General features: G+C 43.5%; 1 protein-coding gene across 6 annotated transcripts in view; it reads left to right on the top strand.

The window, feature by feature from the left end:
- The window catches only part of LOC113572372 (metabotropic glutamate receptor 7), a 122175-nt gene that overhangs the window by 84555 nt on the left and 21610 nt on the right, over positions 1-16010 (top strand). For all 6 annotated transcript variants that reach the window (XM_027001866.2, XM_027001867.2, XM_027001868.2 and 3 more), the window contains 2 exons: positions 1156-1356; positions 7831-7970. In XM_027001866.2, the coding sequence (XP_026857667.2) occupies positions 1156-1356; positions 7831-7970 (341 nt within the window). The remainder of the gene's footprint in view (positions 1-1155; positions 1357-7830; positions 7971-16010) is intronic.

The following is a 16010-nucleotide window of genomic DNA, read 5'->3' as shown; positions in this document are numbered from 1 at the left end:
CAGTAGAGCCAACACACAGTAATAAATTTGCCAAAAAGACTGCTTATTTTTATGTGCTTTAAGCTTTAAAACTTCTTTAAACAGATAGTTGTAACTGTATTGAAGATGATAAGACCGTTGTTCCTCTTTGCCATATGACTGTACAGCTAGATGAAAAAAGTTTACCATGGAATTGTACCTCATGTATTTGGTGCTTAAGAGGTCTTTTAGAACATTCTGGAAGAAAATCAGACCCCACTGGTGGCGTTCCCATTCCAGGCCTCCCAGGAGCACGGGACCAGCCTTGGTCGCAAGGAGGCGATTGGCTGGAATCTCTGTGGAAGAGGAAGAAGGCAAGGTCTGCCACTTCTCTCCACATTCACGAGAGGATAGGTCAGTCAGTCTTGAGCCCGGGCGGTCATTAAGCAGTTGAGGTGGTATGTACTAGCCTTCATCCTCCCAGACTGGGTGGACTGTGGAAATATCATTTTAATAGGGTACCAAAAATCAAACCTAAATAATATCACTTTGTGAAGGGCACAGAGACTGTCAGTATCAATGCTGAAAACTCTAGGTGAAAAGAGACGTGTAACTAGGGAAGATTAAAAGTATTTTATTTAAGACTTAATAATCCTCGGTAATTCTGGTAGTTTTTCTTGTACCTGTTAAAGTAAAAAAAACTGCTATGACTTCTCAACACAAGAAGCAGTTTTGAATCTTATCTTATATAGTACTGTATATAAACAAAAGAGTACTGTGCTACGATCAGTTTTTGCAAGTAATATCCTATTGAATACAATTACATGGTAGGATTAGTGGTGATCCCAGGTTGGCACTCAAGAATTGAACGTTTTATTCCTGACCCTTCTTTTAATACTGAGGATTCTGATTTCCTGTGTTTTCCCTATTTAATAAAATCCTCACACTTTCACACCCCCGGTTTCTGTTCTTAAAAGCATCTTCAGACTAAAGGCAGTGATGTTGTTGTCTTTTCATGTATCGCCATATTCCCATCCAAGTGTTTTGGAGAGCATCTCAGCACCCACAGTGTTGAAACCCGCACCACCACAAATCCCAACCCCCCCACCCCGGAAGCAGCTGCAGAGATTGTTTTGTGTGAGCTGTTTACAGTGTCTTGTGGATTCTCTTTCTCCTCACCCGTACCCCCACCCCCAGGCCAGGAGCGCATAGGGACGGATTCCAAGTACGAGCAGGAGGGGAAGGTGCAGTTCGTGATCGACGCTGTGTACGCCATGGCCCACGCTCTGCACAGCATGCAGAAGGATCTGTGCCCCGAGCAGTCCGGTGTCTGCCCTGAGATGGAGGTGGCCGGCGGCAAAAAGCTCCTCAAGTACATCCGCAACGTCAATTTCAACGGTGAGTGGCTGCACGCAATGGCAGTTGCAGGGGGTGAACGAGGGCGCTGAGACTAATCTCCTGGGCCTCGAATATGAGATGTTTTCAGACCAAATTGGTCACTGGAGTATTAGGCTTAATAGCTACACTCCACCAACTTTTGCATGTACTCTGTAATTACTGTAGCTCATCCTCACTTGGCTGCTTGCTGTGGTGTGCGTGGGTCAGTGCCATGTTAGGGTGGGTGGAACCACAACAATGTGTGTCATAAGATGCATTTGCCAGCATTGAATGACATATGCTTTTGAGTGCTAGGCCACATGTCCCTTATGCTCCTCTCAGTCCCCTCTGTCCCTTACGCTCCTCTCAGTCCCCTCTGTCCCTTACGCTCCTCTCAGTCCCCTCTCAGTCCCCTCTCAGTCCCCTCTGTCCCTTACGCTCCTCTCAGTCCCCTCTGTCCCTTACGCTCCTCTCAGTCCCCTCTGTCCCTTACGCTCCTCTCAGTCCCCTCTGTCCCTTACGCTCCTCTCAGTCCCCTCTCAGTCCCCTCTCAGTCCCCTCTGTCCCTTACGCTCCTCTCAGTCCCTTCTGTCCCTTACGCTCCTCTCAGTCCCCTCTGTCCCTTACGCTCCTCTCAGTCCCCTCTGTCCCTTACGCTCCTCTCAGTCCCCTCTATCCCTTAGGCTCCTCTCAGTCCCCTCTGTCCCTTACGCTCCTCTAGTCCCCTCTGTCCCTTACGCTCCTCTCAGTCCCCTCTCAGTCCCCTCTGTCCCTTAGGCTCCTCTTAGTCCCCTCTGTCCCTTACGCTCCTCTCAGTCCCTTCTGTCCCTTACGCTCCTCTCAGTCCCTTCAGTCCCTTACGCTCCTCTCAGTCCCCTCTGTCCCTTATGCTCCTCTCAGTCCCCTCTCAGTCCCCTCTCAGTCCCCTCTGTCCCTTACGCTCCTCTCAGTCCCTTCTGTCCCTTACGCTCCTCTCAGTCCCCTCTGTCCCTTACGCTCCTCTCAGTCCCCTCTATCCCTTAGGCTCCTCTCAGTTCCCTCTGTCCCTTACGCTCCTCTCAGTCCCCTCTGTCCCTTACGCTCCTCTCAGTCCCCTCTATCCCTTAGGCTCCTCTCAGTCCCCTCTGTCCCTTACGCTCCTCTCAGTCCCCTCTGTCCCTTACGCTCCTCTCAGTCCCCTCTCAGTCCCCTCTCAGTCCCCTCTGTCCCTTAGGCTCCTCTCAGTCCCCTCTGTCCATTAGGCTCCTCTCAGTCCCCTCTATACCTTACGCTCTTCTCAGTCCCCTCAGTCCCCTCAGTCCCCTCTGTCCATTAGGCTCCTCTCAGTCCCCTCTATACCTTACGCTCCTCTCAGTCCCCTCTGTCCCTTACGCTCCTCTCTGTCCTCTCTGCGCCTTATTCTCCTCTCAGGCCCTTTTGTTCCTTACGCTTTCACGACAATTGATCTCTGGTAGCTTCTGGTGCCTCGTGCTTAGGAATTTTGAGCTGTAAAATAAATGAACTTAAAATAAACTTAAAAACGCATTCATTCTTTTTTTAAACTTTGTCATTAAATATAAAAAATGGCAGGGGGAATTAACAGTATTTACATTTTTTATCAGACCACTGGAAAAGGAAGCTTAAGGCACTTTTGAAAATGAGATATTAATGTTTCCTAATTAGGTCAGAAGATTATAGTCACTTTATCCAGGGGTGGCAGTAGATCAATGTGTTTGATGTATGTGCACTGAGCAGGAAGTGTTGCTGGAATAAACATTTGAACAGACATATGGAGAGAGACAGAGCCTGGTAGATTAAAAGCTGCAAGCTAAATAATCTTTTCAAATGGAGTTTGTGCAAAATGAACAGTGTTAACATAATAAGAAACACATCTGCTATGTGATATGCTATGTCCATTACTGTGTGACAGCTATTTAAAATTCTAGTGTGAAGAATTACTACAGTACAGACGAAAAATAAGAATCAGTATATATCAAGTTTATATCAAGTACATATCAAGTGCTTGTGACATACTCGGAGTTACTTAAATATTTAAGCTAAAGAATAAATATTCACGCAGTCACCCAATTCTGTTAAGCAAATCTAGCTCAATATAACCTGTCTTGGGGAAGTTACTTTGAAAGTGTAATACATTACATTTTACTTATTGCTTGCAGTTGAAATAATAAGATATGTTACAGTTGTAGAAAAATCTTACTGGCCTATTATTTCATAATGATTCACCAAGAGAACAGAAGCAATGCCTTAGTGGAGATAAAACCAGTAGCAACACTACCAAGCTTGTAGAAGTAATGCACTGTATACATGTTGAAATATGACTTTGTTACTCGTAAAAGTAATCACTTTGCAACATATTAGTTATAACCAAACAGTTCCTTATGTAAATCTTTTATCCTGACAATGACTCTGGTCTTTTAGTCACCATAACTCTGTTTGAAATGTTGATGTGAGATAATCAATCAAAGCAAATGCAATCACGAGAGACAACAAGAAAATTTCCATCATTTCCTACTGTCTGCAGCTTGACACCCCTACTCAACTTTCCTCCATTCTCTTAAAATGCCCCATAACTCTCAAAGGTATTGGTCTTCCGAGCAGCTTCCTGTGCAGTAGTTCTCCTAGTTAGCGTAGTCTTCTATTAGTCGTAGCAACAACTAAATCAGGCATACGTGTCCACCCAGTTGTAAACTTGTCTGCTGATGCTGAGCTTTACCTGGGCGTTGTTTACAAGTAATGGTCAACTTCAGCCTAGAGAGTATCGCAACTGCCAGTGGCACATGTGCATAAACAAGACATGTAAAAGTTTTGGTTAAATCTTTCATATTTTAATCAAATTTATAACAATACAGTGCTAACCTCAATGGCAAAATCATTTATAAATGCAGTGAATGGTCCGAAGGTGCCTTTATACAGTTGAGTCATGATGTGCATTGCGGTATGTTAAACCCCATGGCCGAACCCAAGATTGGACGCAGTTAAAATATGGCCTGCATTATTTCGAGCAAAACTATTTGTTTCTTGGATCATGTGAATGCCAATAATCTGTTACATCAGGCTCATTTGCATATTGCAACCTTGTTTTTATACAGAGCTTTCCCTCCCCCCACAAGTGCTCAGCATATGTGAGAATTTCAAGACTGATGGAAACATGTCATGTGAAGCATGCAACACTCTCATTACAGTAAAGCCAGTAATGGGTGACTACTTATATATCAATAGTTATGTAACACAGCATAATCACATACATGTTCATTGTTTTGATGCATTCACTATTTCTCTTGACTATAGATAACAGTAAAAATATAGAAAGAGTAAGTGTGTGTGTGTGTGTGTGTGTGTGTGTGTGTGTGTGTGTGTGTGTGTGTGTGTGTGTGTAAATATATTACCTATGTTCATCCAGTGAAACAAGCAGACAGTGATAAAAGAGAAGATTAGCAGTGGTGAAGAAAGGTGTATTTGAAGTTTAAGAAATCCTGGCAGCTGAAAGAGGAAACAAAGACAATGTTTAAGGTTAACACCAAATTGTCCCAGTGGTGATTGAAGCTCTCAGGGTTATGACCCCTAAACTGGAGGAGTGGCTCCATCAGATCCCAGGAATGACATCAATCTCTGTCCAGAAGAGTCTAGTCCCAGCGAAAATAGTGTAAAACAGCTTCAACATACAGGCCTCTGGTATACACACACACAGGCACACACACACACACACACACAAACACACACACACACACACACACACACACACACACACACACACACACACACACACAGGGTCTGTGTTCGCACAATAAATAAAGCAAATTAACTTGATTTTATTTAAAGCTGATGATTTAGGTTAAAGCAATAAATGCTAATTGGAAAACACACTCCAAAAAAAAAATTTCAATCTTGCAAATTCTGCAATCCTGTCAAGTCATTATGACACCTGTTTTATCCGTTACACACAGCAAAGGAGTCATTGCTGAAATGCTGCACCAATATTTATATCAGTAGTCCATTTGGTCATAAGTAGTGGCAATGAAAAAACTCAATATGTAGGCATGGAAAGATGGAGAAAAAAAGACATCTGATGCCCTTTTTATCCAGCTTTCAAAGGGTTCTTAAAAACCCCGTAGCCTCCTCAGAGATGTCGCAATGCCTGGGAATCTCAGTGCATACTAATAAACATTAACAGATTTAAAGAGGCCCTGCTCCTAAATACATATTCAGTGTATGGTGCACAGTTTTCATCCAAAAATGTGGTCATACAAACGTACCATGCGCAGAACTGACCCAAGCCGACATCACGAGTTAGAATGGTAGAAGCGATTGAGCTGCATTTTTCAAATCAGCTTAAACCTTTTGAGCTTTTTTTTTGTTGTTTAGTGAACTTGTGAGAAAGAATTATATATCCACTGCCATTTGGAATAGCCAGGGACGGAGAATATGCCTGAAGTACATATCAGACTATACTACATGAAACATGTTTGTTGTGATCCATCCAAACAAGAACAGAGGTGTCTGAAATCTCTGCCATTCCTGACATGCAAACACTTTCTAACACTTGAAGTCACAGTTCGGTTAAGCAGAGGGAAGGAGGGAAATATAATAGCAGGGACAGGAACACAGGCACAAAATAACTCTCAAAATGCATCTTCCCCCCAATTGTCATCACTGAAATATGATGTCATTGCTTTAATGTAATATTTTTATCTATCTATTTATTTATTTATTTATTTTTGTTTTGATTGTGGCTGATTAATACTACATTTTAAAACTGCGTTCCAGAGGAGATACCAAAGCCTTTTGAAAATCAATGGAAAAATATGATTAATTACACTGGCCCAACGATGATTTCCCTTCCTGGAAAAATTATGTTTATTATGTATTTTTGCACACTGAATCCAAATATGTTTTCAGAATATCTCTACCACCCATTGTTGTTTTATTTCACTATACTTGTATGTCATATGTAGTATTTTAAACTCTTATTGATCCCATCAATGTTGGAACCCTACTACTGAACACTGGAGAGCGGTGTTCCTGAGGCCAAATATAAGCAAAACGCATATTCATTGTACATTTTAGAAGTATGTCTGTACACATTTTAAGTTCAATAAGTCTTATTTATAAATAGGTAATATATAATTAACATAAAATGTAATTGTCCTGTCACTTAAAAATTATATCTAAAATTCTAAAAACAGATTTGAATTCTTAATATAAAAAGTACTATAAGGTCCATCTATTTTGGATCTTAGCTGAGAAGCTGTCTCAGAGAGTTCATTTTTATGTAACGCCAACGCCCCAGCTTCGGTGCACTCATGTAGCTCAGCTGCGCCCTCCAGTGGTGTGCAGCAGTTGGCTGAATACTTACACCCTTTGCCTAAAGAAGGGCAATCACCTCCTCACTGCCTCCGCCTCAGCTTACTCACTGACAGTCTCGCTGCCTCCCGACTCGCTGACTGTCTTTAGGAAGGCCCGAGTTACTTGGCGCGTGCCTTAATCCGCTCCCCTTCCCTGCCAGCTGGAACAGCCGCTGTAGCAGGCGACAGGACCAGTCGCAGGGGTAACAAAGCGTGAAAACTCCAGCAGCAGGTTGCCCTGTGTGCCTGTGCAACTCAACACGCTGCAGCAGCTGCGATGTTCTGTACCGCCTCTGAATCACACCCCAGTCAATCGGGCGCCCCACCTCCGTCGAGAAAGGGAAAGTTCACGTTACAGGTTCTCTGTGCCCAGGGACATTGTCCGTGATGGAGGGATGGGCTGTCATGTTTTGGCTTAACACAGAACCAGCATGGTCTTGCAGAGTTCATGTACATAATCTCTGTGAGATGATTTTTGGCACCGGTGCACGCCTGATATTGACTTTAGCACATGTGTTTGTGGACTGATGCTGTAGCTGCGAACTTCACATGCACAGAACGGCAACCCCTTGCCTTTCTCCCTCAGCTGTTCACGAACATGATTAATGACCTGTGGAAATGAGGAAAGTTGGACTTTGTTTCTCGAACGTGGAGGGACTGACCTTGTTCATGTTCCAAAAATGTTTCTTTCGTACCAGGGCCCCCAGGCAACAACACTTCCCAAGCGCGGACAGTCCAGGGTCCCGGATGAGCTGCCAGCCCCGGGGCTGCACTGCCCTGTTTATTTCTAATGACGACTAAAAGAAACCTTTTGGTTCCCAAAGCCAAGTACAGTCAACAGAACCCATGTTTTTGAATCCAGCGATATACAGTATCTGAGTAATAAACAAGGAGAGATTAGAGAGTGCATGGTTTGACTTCTGCTGGGGAAGGTGTTTGCGTTTCTGTCTCTGGGCTTGTGAAGCACAGTCCACGTGAAAACAGAGCGGCTCTTTCAACTTTCCCTTCTCCTGTGCTCCCCACATCTTACTTGATCCTCATGCAGCATGCAATCATGCCATCTCTGCGGAGAGGGAATGTTCTAGAATATTGCCATGCAATGTGCTGATCACTGGAAGCCAAAATGTAATAGGCTGTACTTTTTTTTTTCTAGGGAGTGCTGGAACATCTGTCACGTTCAATCACAATGGAGATGCTCCAGGCCGCTATGACCTGTTCCAGTACCAGATGAACAATAACAGCTCCCCGGGGTACAGAGTAATCGGCCAGTGGACAGAAACACTCCAGCTCAATGTGAGTACACCTGATCAGGAATGGTACTGGGTCATTTTTGCCTCCCAACTTTTGCTAAGAATGGGCTCACATTTGAGCAGTGCTTTTTTTTTGTATCTGGACAACTGATTAAAGAGGAGGTGGGAAAAAAAAACATCAATCAATATCAGTCATGAATAAACAATGACATCTCTAGCTGTTAATGAGGCCAAACACTAAATAATTCACTTTAATTATCTGTGATATACTCCATATGTGGGGATCTTATATTTGTTACATATTATGGTTTCTGCTGCCTGTTCTTTTGGTTCTACCAGACCCAGAAGGTTTTGGGTTCTGCAGACACAGCAACGGACCGCAATTGAGCATGGCAGTCAAAGAATATAATTATGTCCTAATAATTGTGAGGGGCATATTTTTTTTAAAGAAGGCATACAGTGCTTTAATAGGCAGAGTGCCAGCAGATGGTGACCGCATCCTGAACCTCAGGCTTTACAATAACATATATGTAGGGGCTCAGTCCTTTGGAGCTCATCCTATTATACAGCAAGTGCATCAGTTGAATTACTTAGGCAGACATGCCCCCGGTCTACAGGGCCTTGTGTTCTGTACTGATGCCAAGAAACCTCGTCACTCCGTTGACAGGGAGCATGTGTAGGAAGAAACTGATGTTTGCCTGCCCGTTGAATACAAATAGGGTGTAAATCTCCTGTGCAGCATGGGGAATCATAATATACATCACTCTGAATGAAATCATTTTACCGTTATCGGGCTGGGCTATGACATCAAATCGACATCTGATTGCTCCCCAGTCTAGGACCGGGCAAACGGTAGCATGGCGGACACCGATGAGCTCTTAAATAAGCAGAAATCTGCAGTAACACCCTTCTGCACCATCAAAACTGTCCTGGACATACTGAAATTGTGGAAGCACCCTGAAGGACTGCTGATTCATAATGAGTTTTGATCATATCATTGTGTCTCTTAAGCACTAAGAGCTAATCTGCTTCATAATTAAGGTTGAGAGAAACGAGTTATACTGGGAAAAAAAGATTACATGGGATATGCCCTCCCAGCGGTACTTTTCTGTGGTAACAATAGTCTGTTTCATCATCTGATGGACCACTAGGGATTTACTTCTCCCAGATCACCATAAGATCATTGGACTGGATTTATATTAGATTCAGTTTTGAACGTGGAAACATAATACGGGTGTCACTGAACAAACTTTGTGTGTGATATCTTTCAAATGCAGCCAGTGCAACACAATGCTAAATGTGGCTTTACCAAACCATATTAATTAAGATGCAAAGATCCTACATAACAGTCAACATAAATATGCTTTTTTTGGATGCACATGTTTATTGGTTAGTAATAGATCTATGCATGCAAGGCAAGGAATGTGCAAAATTCAGTTGTCTAGATGGCCAACCATAAACACTGTAAACACCTGCACAGTCTAAGGTCCCCTACAGTACAGAACACTCATGCACATGTTATATTGTTGTTTATATGAAGTGTCATTTCTTTACCAAAACTGGAAGAATGTGTAATGTGTATTCCTAATATGTATTGTCAATGAGCTCTGATTGTTATGTTTATTCAGATATGCCAGACTTATATTATATTTTCCATTCAGCCAATCTCAGGATATCTGCTAGCAGTCCCCCAGCTCTTTTTTTTGTTTGTTTGTGAGAAGACAAAGATTAAGTACATTTAATATTATACCCTGGGATGTTATATACCAAGTGTTGATCTGTCTCTAGGCCCGAGTGCCATCAAAAATGGATTCAGCTTGCTTTGTGGGAACCCTTATTCACACACTATGAGAGAATATCGAGTGAGAGAGAGACCAACATCGTTCTGCCAGGGTGTGATTCACATCTACTGGACGCCACTGAGTCACGAACAGAGTTTAGTACAGTCATCGCTAAGGAACGCCCCCAGCTCCCACGACAAATGTCACTTGCGCATCACACCACAACCCCCCCATCCCCAACCTTGCAAGCAACAAATATGTAGCATCAAAAACAACAAAAGGGTTCAGCTAGCAACAAACCTAGACATTGCAGTTTGCAGAGTTTCTGCGTCTGCGGTTTTAAGACAAAGCAGAAGGAGAACCGGAACGCTCGTTCTCTGTTGAGTGACTTCTGCCTTGCTTTCCGAGCCCAGGCTGCCACAGATGGTCACACTACCAGCACCCCTGGTGGTGAGGAAATAATCCCGCCCCCCCGACTGAGATATCGGACATGCACGGCAACAGGCCTACTGGATTGACACCTTTTCCTTACTGGCTTTGGGATAAAAGCTAGAGCCTAAGGTCACTCCTAGGAAAGAAAAAGGAAAAAAAAAAAATGCAGGGAATGACGGGTAGATGTGCCTTTTACGAAATAAGACCTGATTACTCAGAAGCCGCAGTGGATATGCGAGGGAGCTCTCGCCTGCTTTGCACACGCTGCAAACACATTAATAATTAACCAGGTTATGCAATTGTGATTTGCAGAGATTTGCATTTCCTTAAAAAGCCTTGCAATCTAAAATGGCAGGGAGAAGGCGTCGGGGGAATTTTGGTGGGCAGCTTCGCCGCCGTCTATTCAAGCATCCTGGTAAATCTAAACCAGCTACTTCATCTCCACACAGATTCATCCTGAGCAGAGAGTTTTATGATTCAAATTTTTCTATAACTTTTTGAAAAGCAAGCAGAGCTTTTATGAAATCTTCATCGGTACTGTGATGGGGTTATCTAATGGAATGGGGCGTATGTGCACCATCTCATCCGTGAAACAACTGGCCCCCTCAAATGCCATGCTTGCAAGAAGTCAGATGGAGACCCATGGAGACATGTCCTAGGTGCTCTGACCTCATCATCATCATCATCATCATGCATATCAGAGATCATATATTTTTAGCCTATAAAAAAAAACATGGACAAAGGAGACAGTTCCAGATACCATTAAAAAGATGAAAACACAGAAAGGATTCTGACCTCTAGACCTTGCTGAATGATTCCTTCATGATGTGAGGAACCATGACAGCACATGCAGTAATACAAACCAGCAGATCAGGTTCAGATCCCTAAATATTCAGCTGTGGAAACCTGCTATTCTGGATTTTGCTGAATAAATAAGTAAGCCCCCACTGTGCCCAACAGATCTATGATCATGCACTCACAGTCTAGCTTTCTGCTGTGTATGCGTTTTTGTCAAGGAAGTGTTTTTTGTGTGTGTGTGTTCTTCATGGAACTTCTTTAAAATGGTTCTACCAGATATGTATTTTAAAAAGAATCAAGAAATAGTTCTACCAGGTTTTCTTTTAATAGCTCATACATCCTAATGCATGTAGCCAAGTAAGTTTACCTCTGCCCAGAAGCAAGAAAATGAACAAACAGAAGCTCTGTTAAAGAGCCTTAAACAGCAGTAGAAGGATAATGAGATTTTCATTTTTGGATAGTATTGCCTCCTAGATGCCTTTAAAAACCTTGCAGACACAATTGCTGGGGTAGAACCTCTGTCCATAATTTTTGTTTCAAATTTGGGTTCATAGCACCCATGCTATTAAGCACTATTAGTGTATGTAAGATTAACATGCAGGGAGATATTAAAGGCCCCAGTGAACCTAATTTAATTCCAAGACAATTAATGGAAGGTATTTACACAAATTGAACATCAAGCGTGACACAAAACAGTGCATTGTTTGAAAACAAGCCCAGCCATCCATTGCTTATTTTAATTAGCTTATCATTGGATAGTTTCCCTAATTCAAATAGGGGGAAATTATTCACTTCCCTTGAGACTAAGCCAAAATTTGATTGGACTCCAAGACCAAAATCTTTAGGTTGTGGGCTATTTACAGCCATCTGGGGTTGTAGTTCCATTGACTTCACCATTCTTAGGGATTACTGGAGCATTTCAGGGTTCCTTAGGGCAATCTTGAGCTTTTCTTTTTCCTTGTAATTGGTGAGATGGCAGTGAAAGTTGGTATTAATGGTCAGAGATGCATTGATTGTTTCTGGCTGCAGCTGAGACAAGCTGGGTTGCACTCAGACGTCATGTCGTCTGTGTCATGTCAGACGTCTGTGTGCGGCAGCTTCAGGTCTTGCCTTGTAGTCAAATGAAAGAGATAAATGAATGTCTTCCCTTTGTGCCTAAACAGTTAGAAAGATTCAAAATTAAGGTATAAGCCAATCACAACACCTCAAATGTTGTCTTTTCTGAGGTTTTGGTGATTGCTGTTAGTATTTTTGACCATCCCTGATTTGTTTCCATAGTGTCTAATCTTACTCTTTGGTCACTCTGGTCACTTTTGGCAGTGAGGGAACCCTTCAAAGAGCTATTTTCTTTCTACAGAATACTTAATTACTGTGGCAAACAGTCACATGAGAAAGCAGCCAAGCATCCTCAGAGTGTCAGATTGAATTTGTGACAAGAGCTGACATGACTGAGGACTGAATGCTCACTGTTTGACAAACCAAAGACAATTACCATGTTTGACAGTTCCGAACAACCTCATCATTTTGTGAGCCTATAATAATTGCGTTCACGCCTAATGTGTATGTGTGTGGGTGGCTTAATTGGGGGGGAGGGGGGTATAACAAATAAACAATACCATGGCTTCTATTAGCATAAAGTAGCAAACTCACTTGGCGTAGACGAATCCATTTCAGCCTGTCGCACATGTGCCGATAAGGGAGAAGGGACTCTAGCATGACGCCTGTGTGTGCACCTCGGCAACTAATGGCCCGTACCATGTGAGCTGAGGAGGAGGTAAAGAATTAAAGGAGCCACACTCAAGGCCAAGGACATGGATCTTGCCCTGTATCCATGGCAACACCACTGTTAATCTCATTAGGATTTCCATACTGTGATTAATTATGAGCATTAGAATGAGAGTACTGTAGCCCCCAAAGTCCACATAATGAACTGCACCTTAACGGCTGGTAGAAAAATTGCTCTGGGTTGGGAATAGATATCAAGCTAATTGCCGTGGCAACCCCCCATATCCACCCCAAGAAGGGTCAGACAGAAGACTCCACATCTTGGCATCCTCACCCCATGCCAAGACCATGCCTGCCCCCTACCTGTGATGCTCCTTCTGTTTGGCAGGTCACGCCCCAAAACTAACCCAAGTTCCATCAGCTCAGCAGCCAGCGCTCGGGTCTTGGCTGTGTTAAGCCCTCTGACCGCAACACGCATCGCGATGGAAAAACACACGCAGGGGAGAGACAGGGGACAAGCTTCGGGGCAGGGGGCATTAATGCTTGGTTTCCAAGCAACTACAGAGATTGACTAGAAAACTATGACAGTGCAAGAGTTAATAATACTAACAGAAGAGACAGCTTGCTTTTGTCTTGCAGGCCTTTCGGCCCCCGACGTGGAGCCCAATTATTATGCTGTAGAAATAAATTAGGAATAAGAAGTAATGACTTCTCCAAAGCATCAGGAATAGACCTCAGGAAGGCCATACTGCATGGTCTGCGATAAGACAATAAGGTGCCTTTTTTTTTTTTTTTTTTCTTGTTGGATTATGAGAACTTGTTCCACCTGCAATGAACAACGACTAGGAAGTAGTTCATGAGTTACAACAATCCTCCTGGTTGCGATGTACAACCCTCAGATGTCATTCAGATGTAGTGGAATTTCCTAGATCCTCCAGGGCTTCTCCCATCCCTGTGCATTCAGCTAATACTGAGTTCAAATAGAAGTAGAAAAGCCTCTGTGTCTGGACGAGCCCCTGAGAAGGTCACCAGACTTGTTGAATGTGGCATGTCTCTGCGGGGGAGCATTTAATTTGCTAATCATGCAGGTGTGGAAGTCTCCCTTAGCCCGGCTTTTAATGGTATTTAAATTGCCACCTGACCTGTGACGCCCTCACTGACCGCGCTGCTGATTTATTGGTAACCAGGCTTGACGTCAGACACAAGCAAAGGCTGGCCGGCCCTGATAAGGGCAGGCAGGCTGTGGGCATGACGATGGCGGGTGGGCAGAGCCTCCACTGCAAACCCCCACCCCCCGGTGTTGCAAGAAACACTCTAGAATACTCTAGAACTTTAGAGCACAGGCCAGTGTCTACAAGCCTGTTCATATATAAGTGATGCAGTAGATTAAAACTGAAAGCTTCCTGAGGCAGACACTCTCTTTGCAGGAAGTAATGTTGCAAGATGAGGGGAATCCTGACTATTTCTGAGCCAAACGTTTAGTGAGACATCTTGTCATATTCATTTGGATACATTAATTTGGGTGTTCTGTGCTTTTTTTTACCTAACCTATTACTCAGGTCGTCAGAGACACTCTGGCATTGTGAGGTCATAGTGTATGTATATTAAGTATATATATATATATATATATATATATATATATATATATATATATATATATATATATATATATATATATATATATATACACAGTGAATGTAATAAATACTTTATAACATTATCACTCAGAGCCAATATGAATACTAATTATGACCAGCATTAAGTAATATGACAAAATCTTGTGCCTTACACAGTGGGGCTCTTTCTGTGGCTCTTTCATTCGCATTCCACATCATAATCTGTAGGATCTGTCACTTACTGACCAATAACTGACTCCTGCTCTAGTGGTGTGACCAGGACTGGGCAGGTCCAGGACTCCCTTCATTGTAGTTTTCCTCATGACCCCACCCACCATCCATCCTGGTGTAGTCGGCCCAGCCTGGTCCTCCGGCTCTCAGGGGTCACTGTTCTCGTCAATAGGAGATTGCGTCTCAAATGGAATCAGACGATGGAGTCTGATGGTGTCTTATGCTTGACAGAAAACTCCACCTTTGGCGCCACAGTGCGCTTCCTGTAAGTGGTTTGAAATGAGACGTGAGGTTTTTCACAGTCGAGGAAAACATGCCCTTTGATGGAAAAGAAGTGCTTTTGCTTTACCAGTGGTTTGGTAGAAGCGCACAAATAAGGGGTTCGCCGCATGCAAACAGGTCTGATTTTGGGAGTCGTGGTCAAACGCGGCTCTTGACTGTAACATCATCCGAGAGAAGACATATTAATAATTCAAATCCCAAGCTGTGTGCATTCAGTCAGATAAACAGATATGTGCTGTTGGAGGTAAATAATTGATTCTGCTGTGGATTGCCACTGTTGGTGCTGTGAGCTCACGAGAGCATGGTTGTGTTTTCATCTGTGCATGCACACCACTACGCTCCCGCAATATGGCTCAGGCTGTCAGCCGGCGTCCCAGGCTTATGTAACGGAGACCATTTGAAATGCAAAAACGTGGCTTCATGGCTACCTGTGTTGAGGGGGCAGAGGGGGAGGGTGTGGGTTTAATGGTCTGTTACACTGATGTTTGGGCTATGCGCTTCATTTGAAGCACTCTGGAAGTAGTTTTTCTGTGTGTGTGTGTGTGCGCGCGCGCGCGTATCTGTGCGTGTGCGCATAGGTGTGCGCACACGTGTGTTTAATGAGTTTTCTATGGCTATGAAAATGCTCTGAGTGGGAGTGATGTTATGTGTGATAAAAGCAATACAGCAAGAGAAAAGAGAGAGAAAGACAGAGAGATAGATAGAGAGAGAGAGAGAGAGAGAGAGACATGGCAACACAGAGAAACAAAGGATACTTCACACAAAGAGCACCTCCCCACAAAACCAGATCCAGCAGACTCCCGAAAGAAGACGTGTCCTGTGTCCCGTGTTCTTCCTGCTGCTGAGCGAGCACACACGGGTGTCTGTGAGGCTAGATTAAAGGAAGTGTGCCGGGGTTTGGCTTTTGTTCCAATGCCAGAATGTCTGTCCACGTCCGATCAGGCAGCGCGCTGAGCGTGGCAGCCTGTCACACGCAGCTTTTCTTTCTGCTCTCTCCAGGTGTCACTCTTCAGTGCACACCGTTGCCAAGGAGAAGCAGAAGAACTCGCCAGTACCAATAATAAACACTGGTTGACAATAGTGACGGCTAATAGTGTGTGTCTAGGGACTTAATTACTACTGACTGCTCTAAGGTACCGCTGCGTAGACAGGAGACAGGAGAATTTGGTTGTATGATTAATATTGATTCCAATATTGATTGAAATGCTCTTGGATTTT

The sequence above is a fragment of the Electrophorus electricus genome, chromosome 20 (genome assembly GCF_013358815.1).
Source record: "Electrophorus electricus isolate fEleEle1 chromosome 20, fEleEle1.pri, whole genome shotgun sequence".
Taxonomy (NCBI): domain Eukaryota; kingdom Metazoa; phylum Chordata; class Actinopteri; order Gymnotiformes; family Gymnotidae; genus Electrophorus; species Electrophorus electricus.
This window is presented reverse-complemented; position numbering and strand designations above follow the sequence as displayed.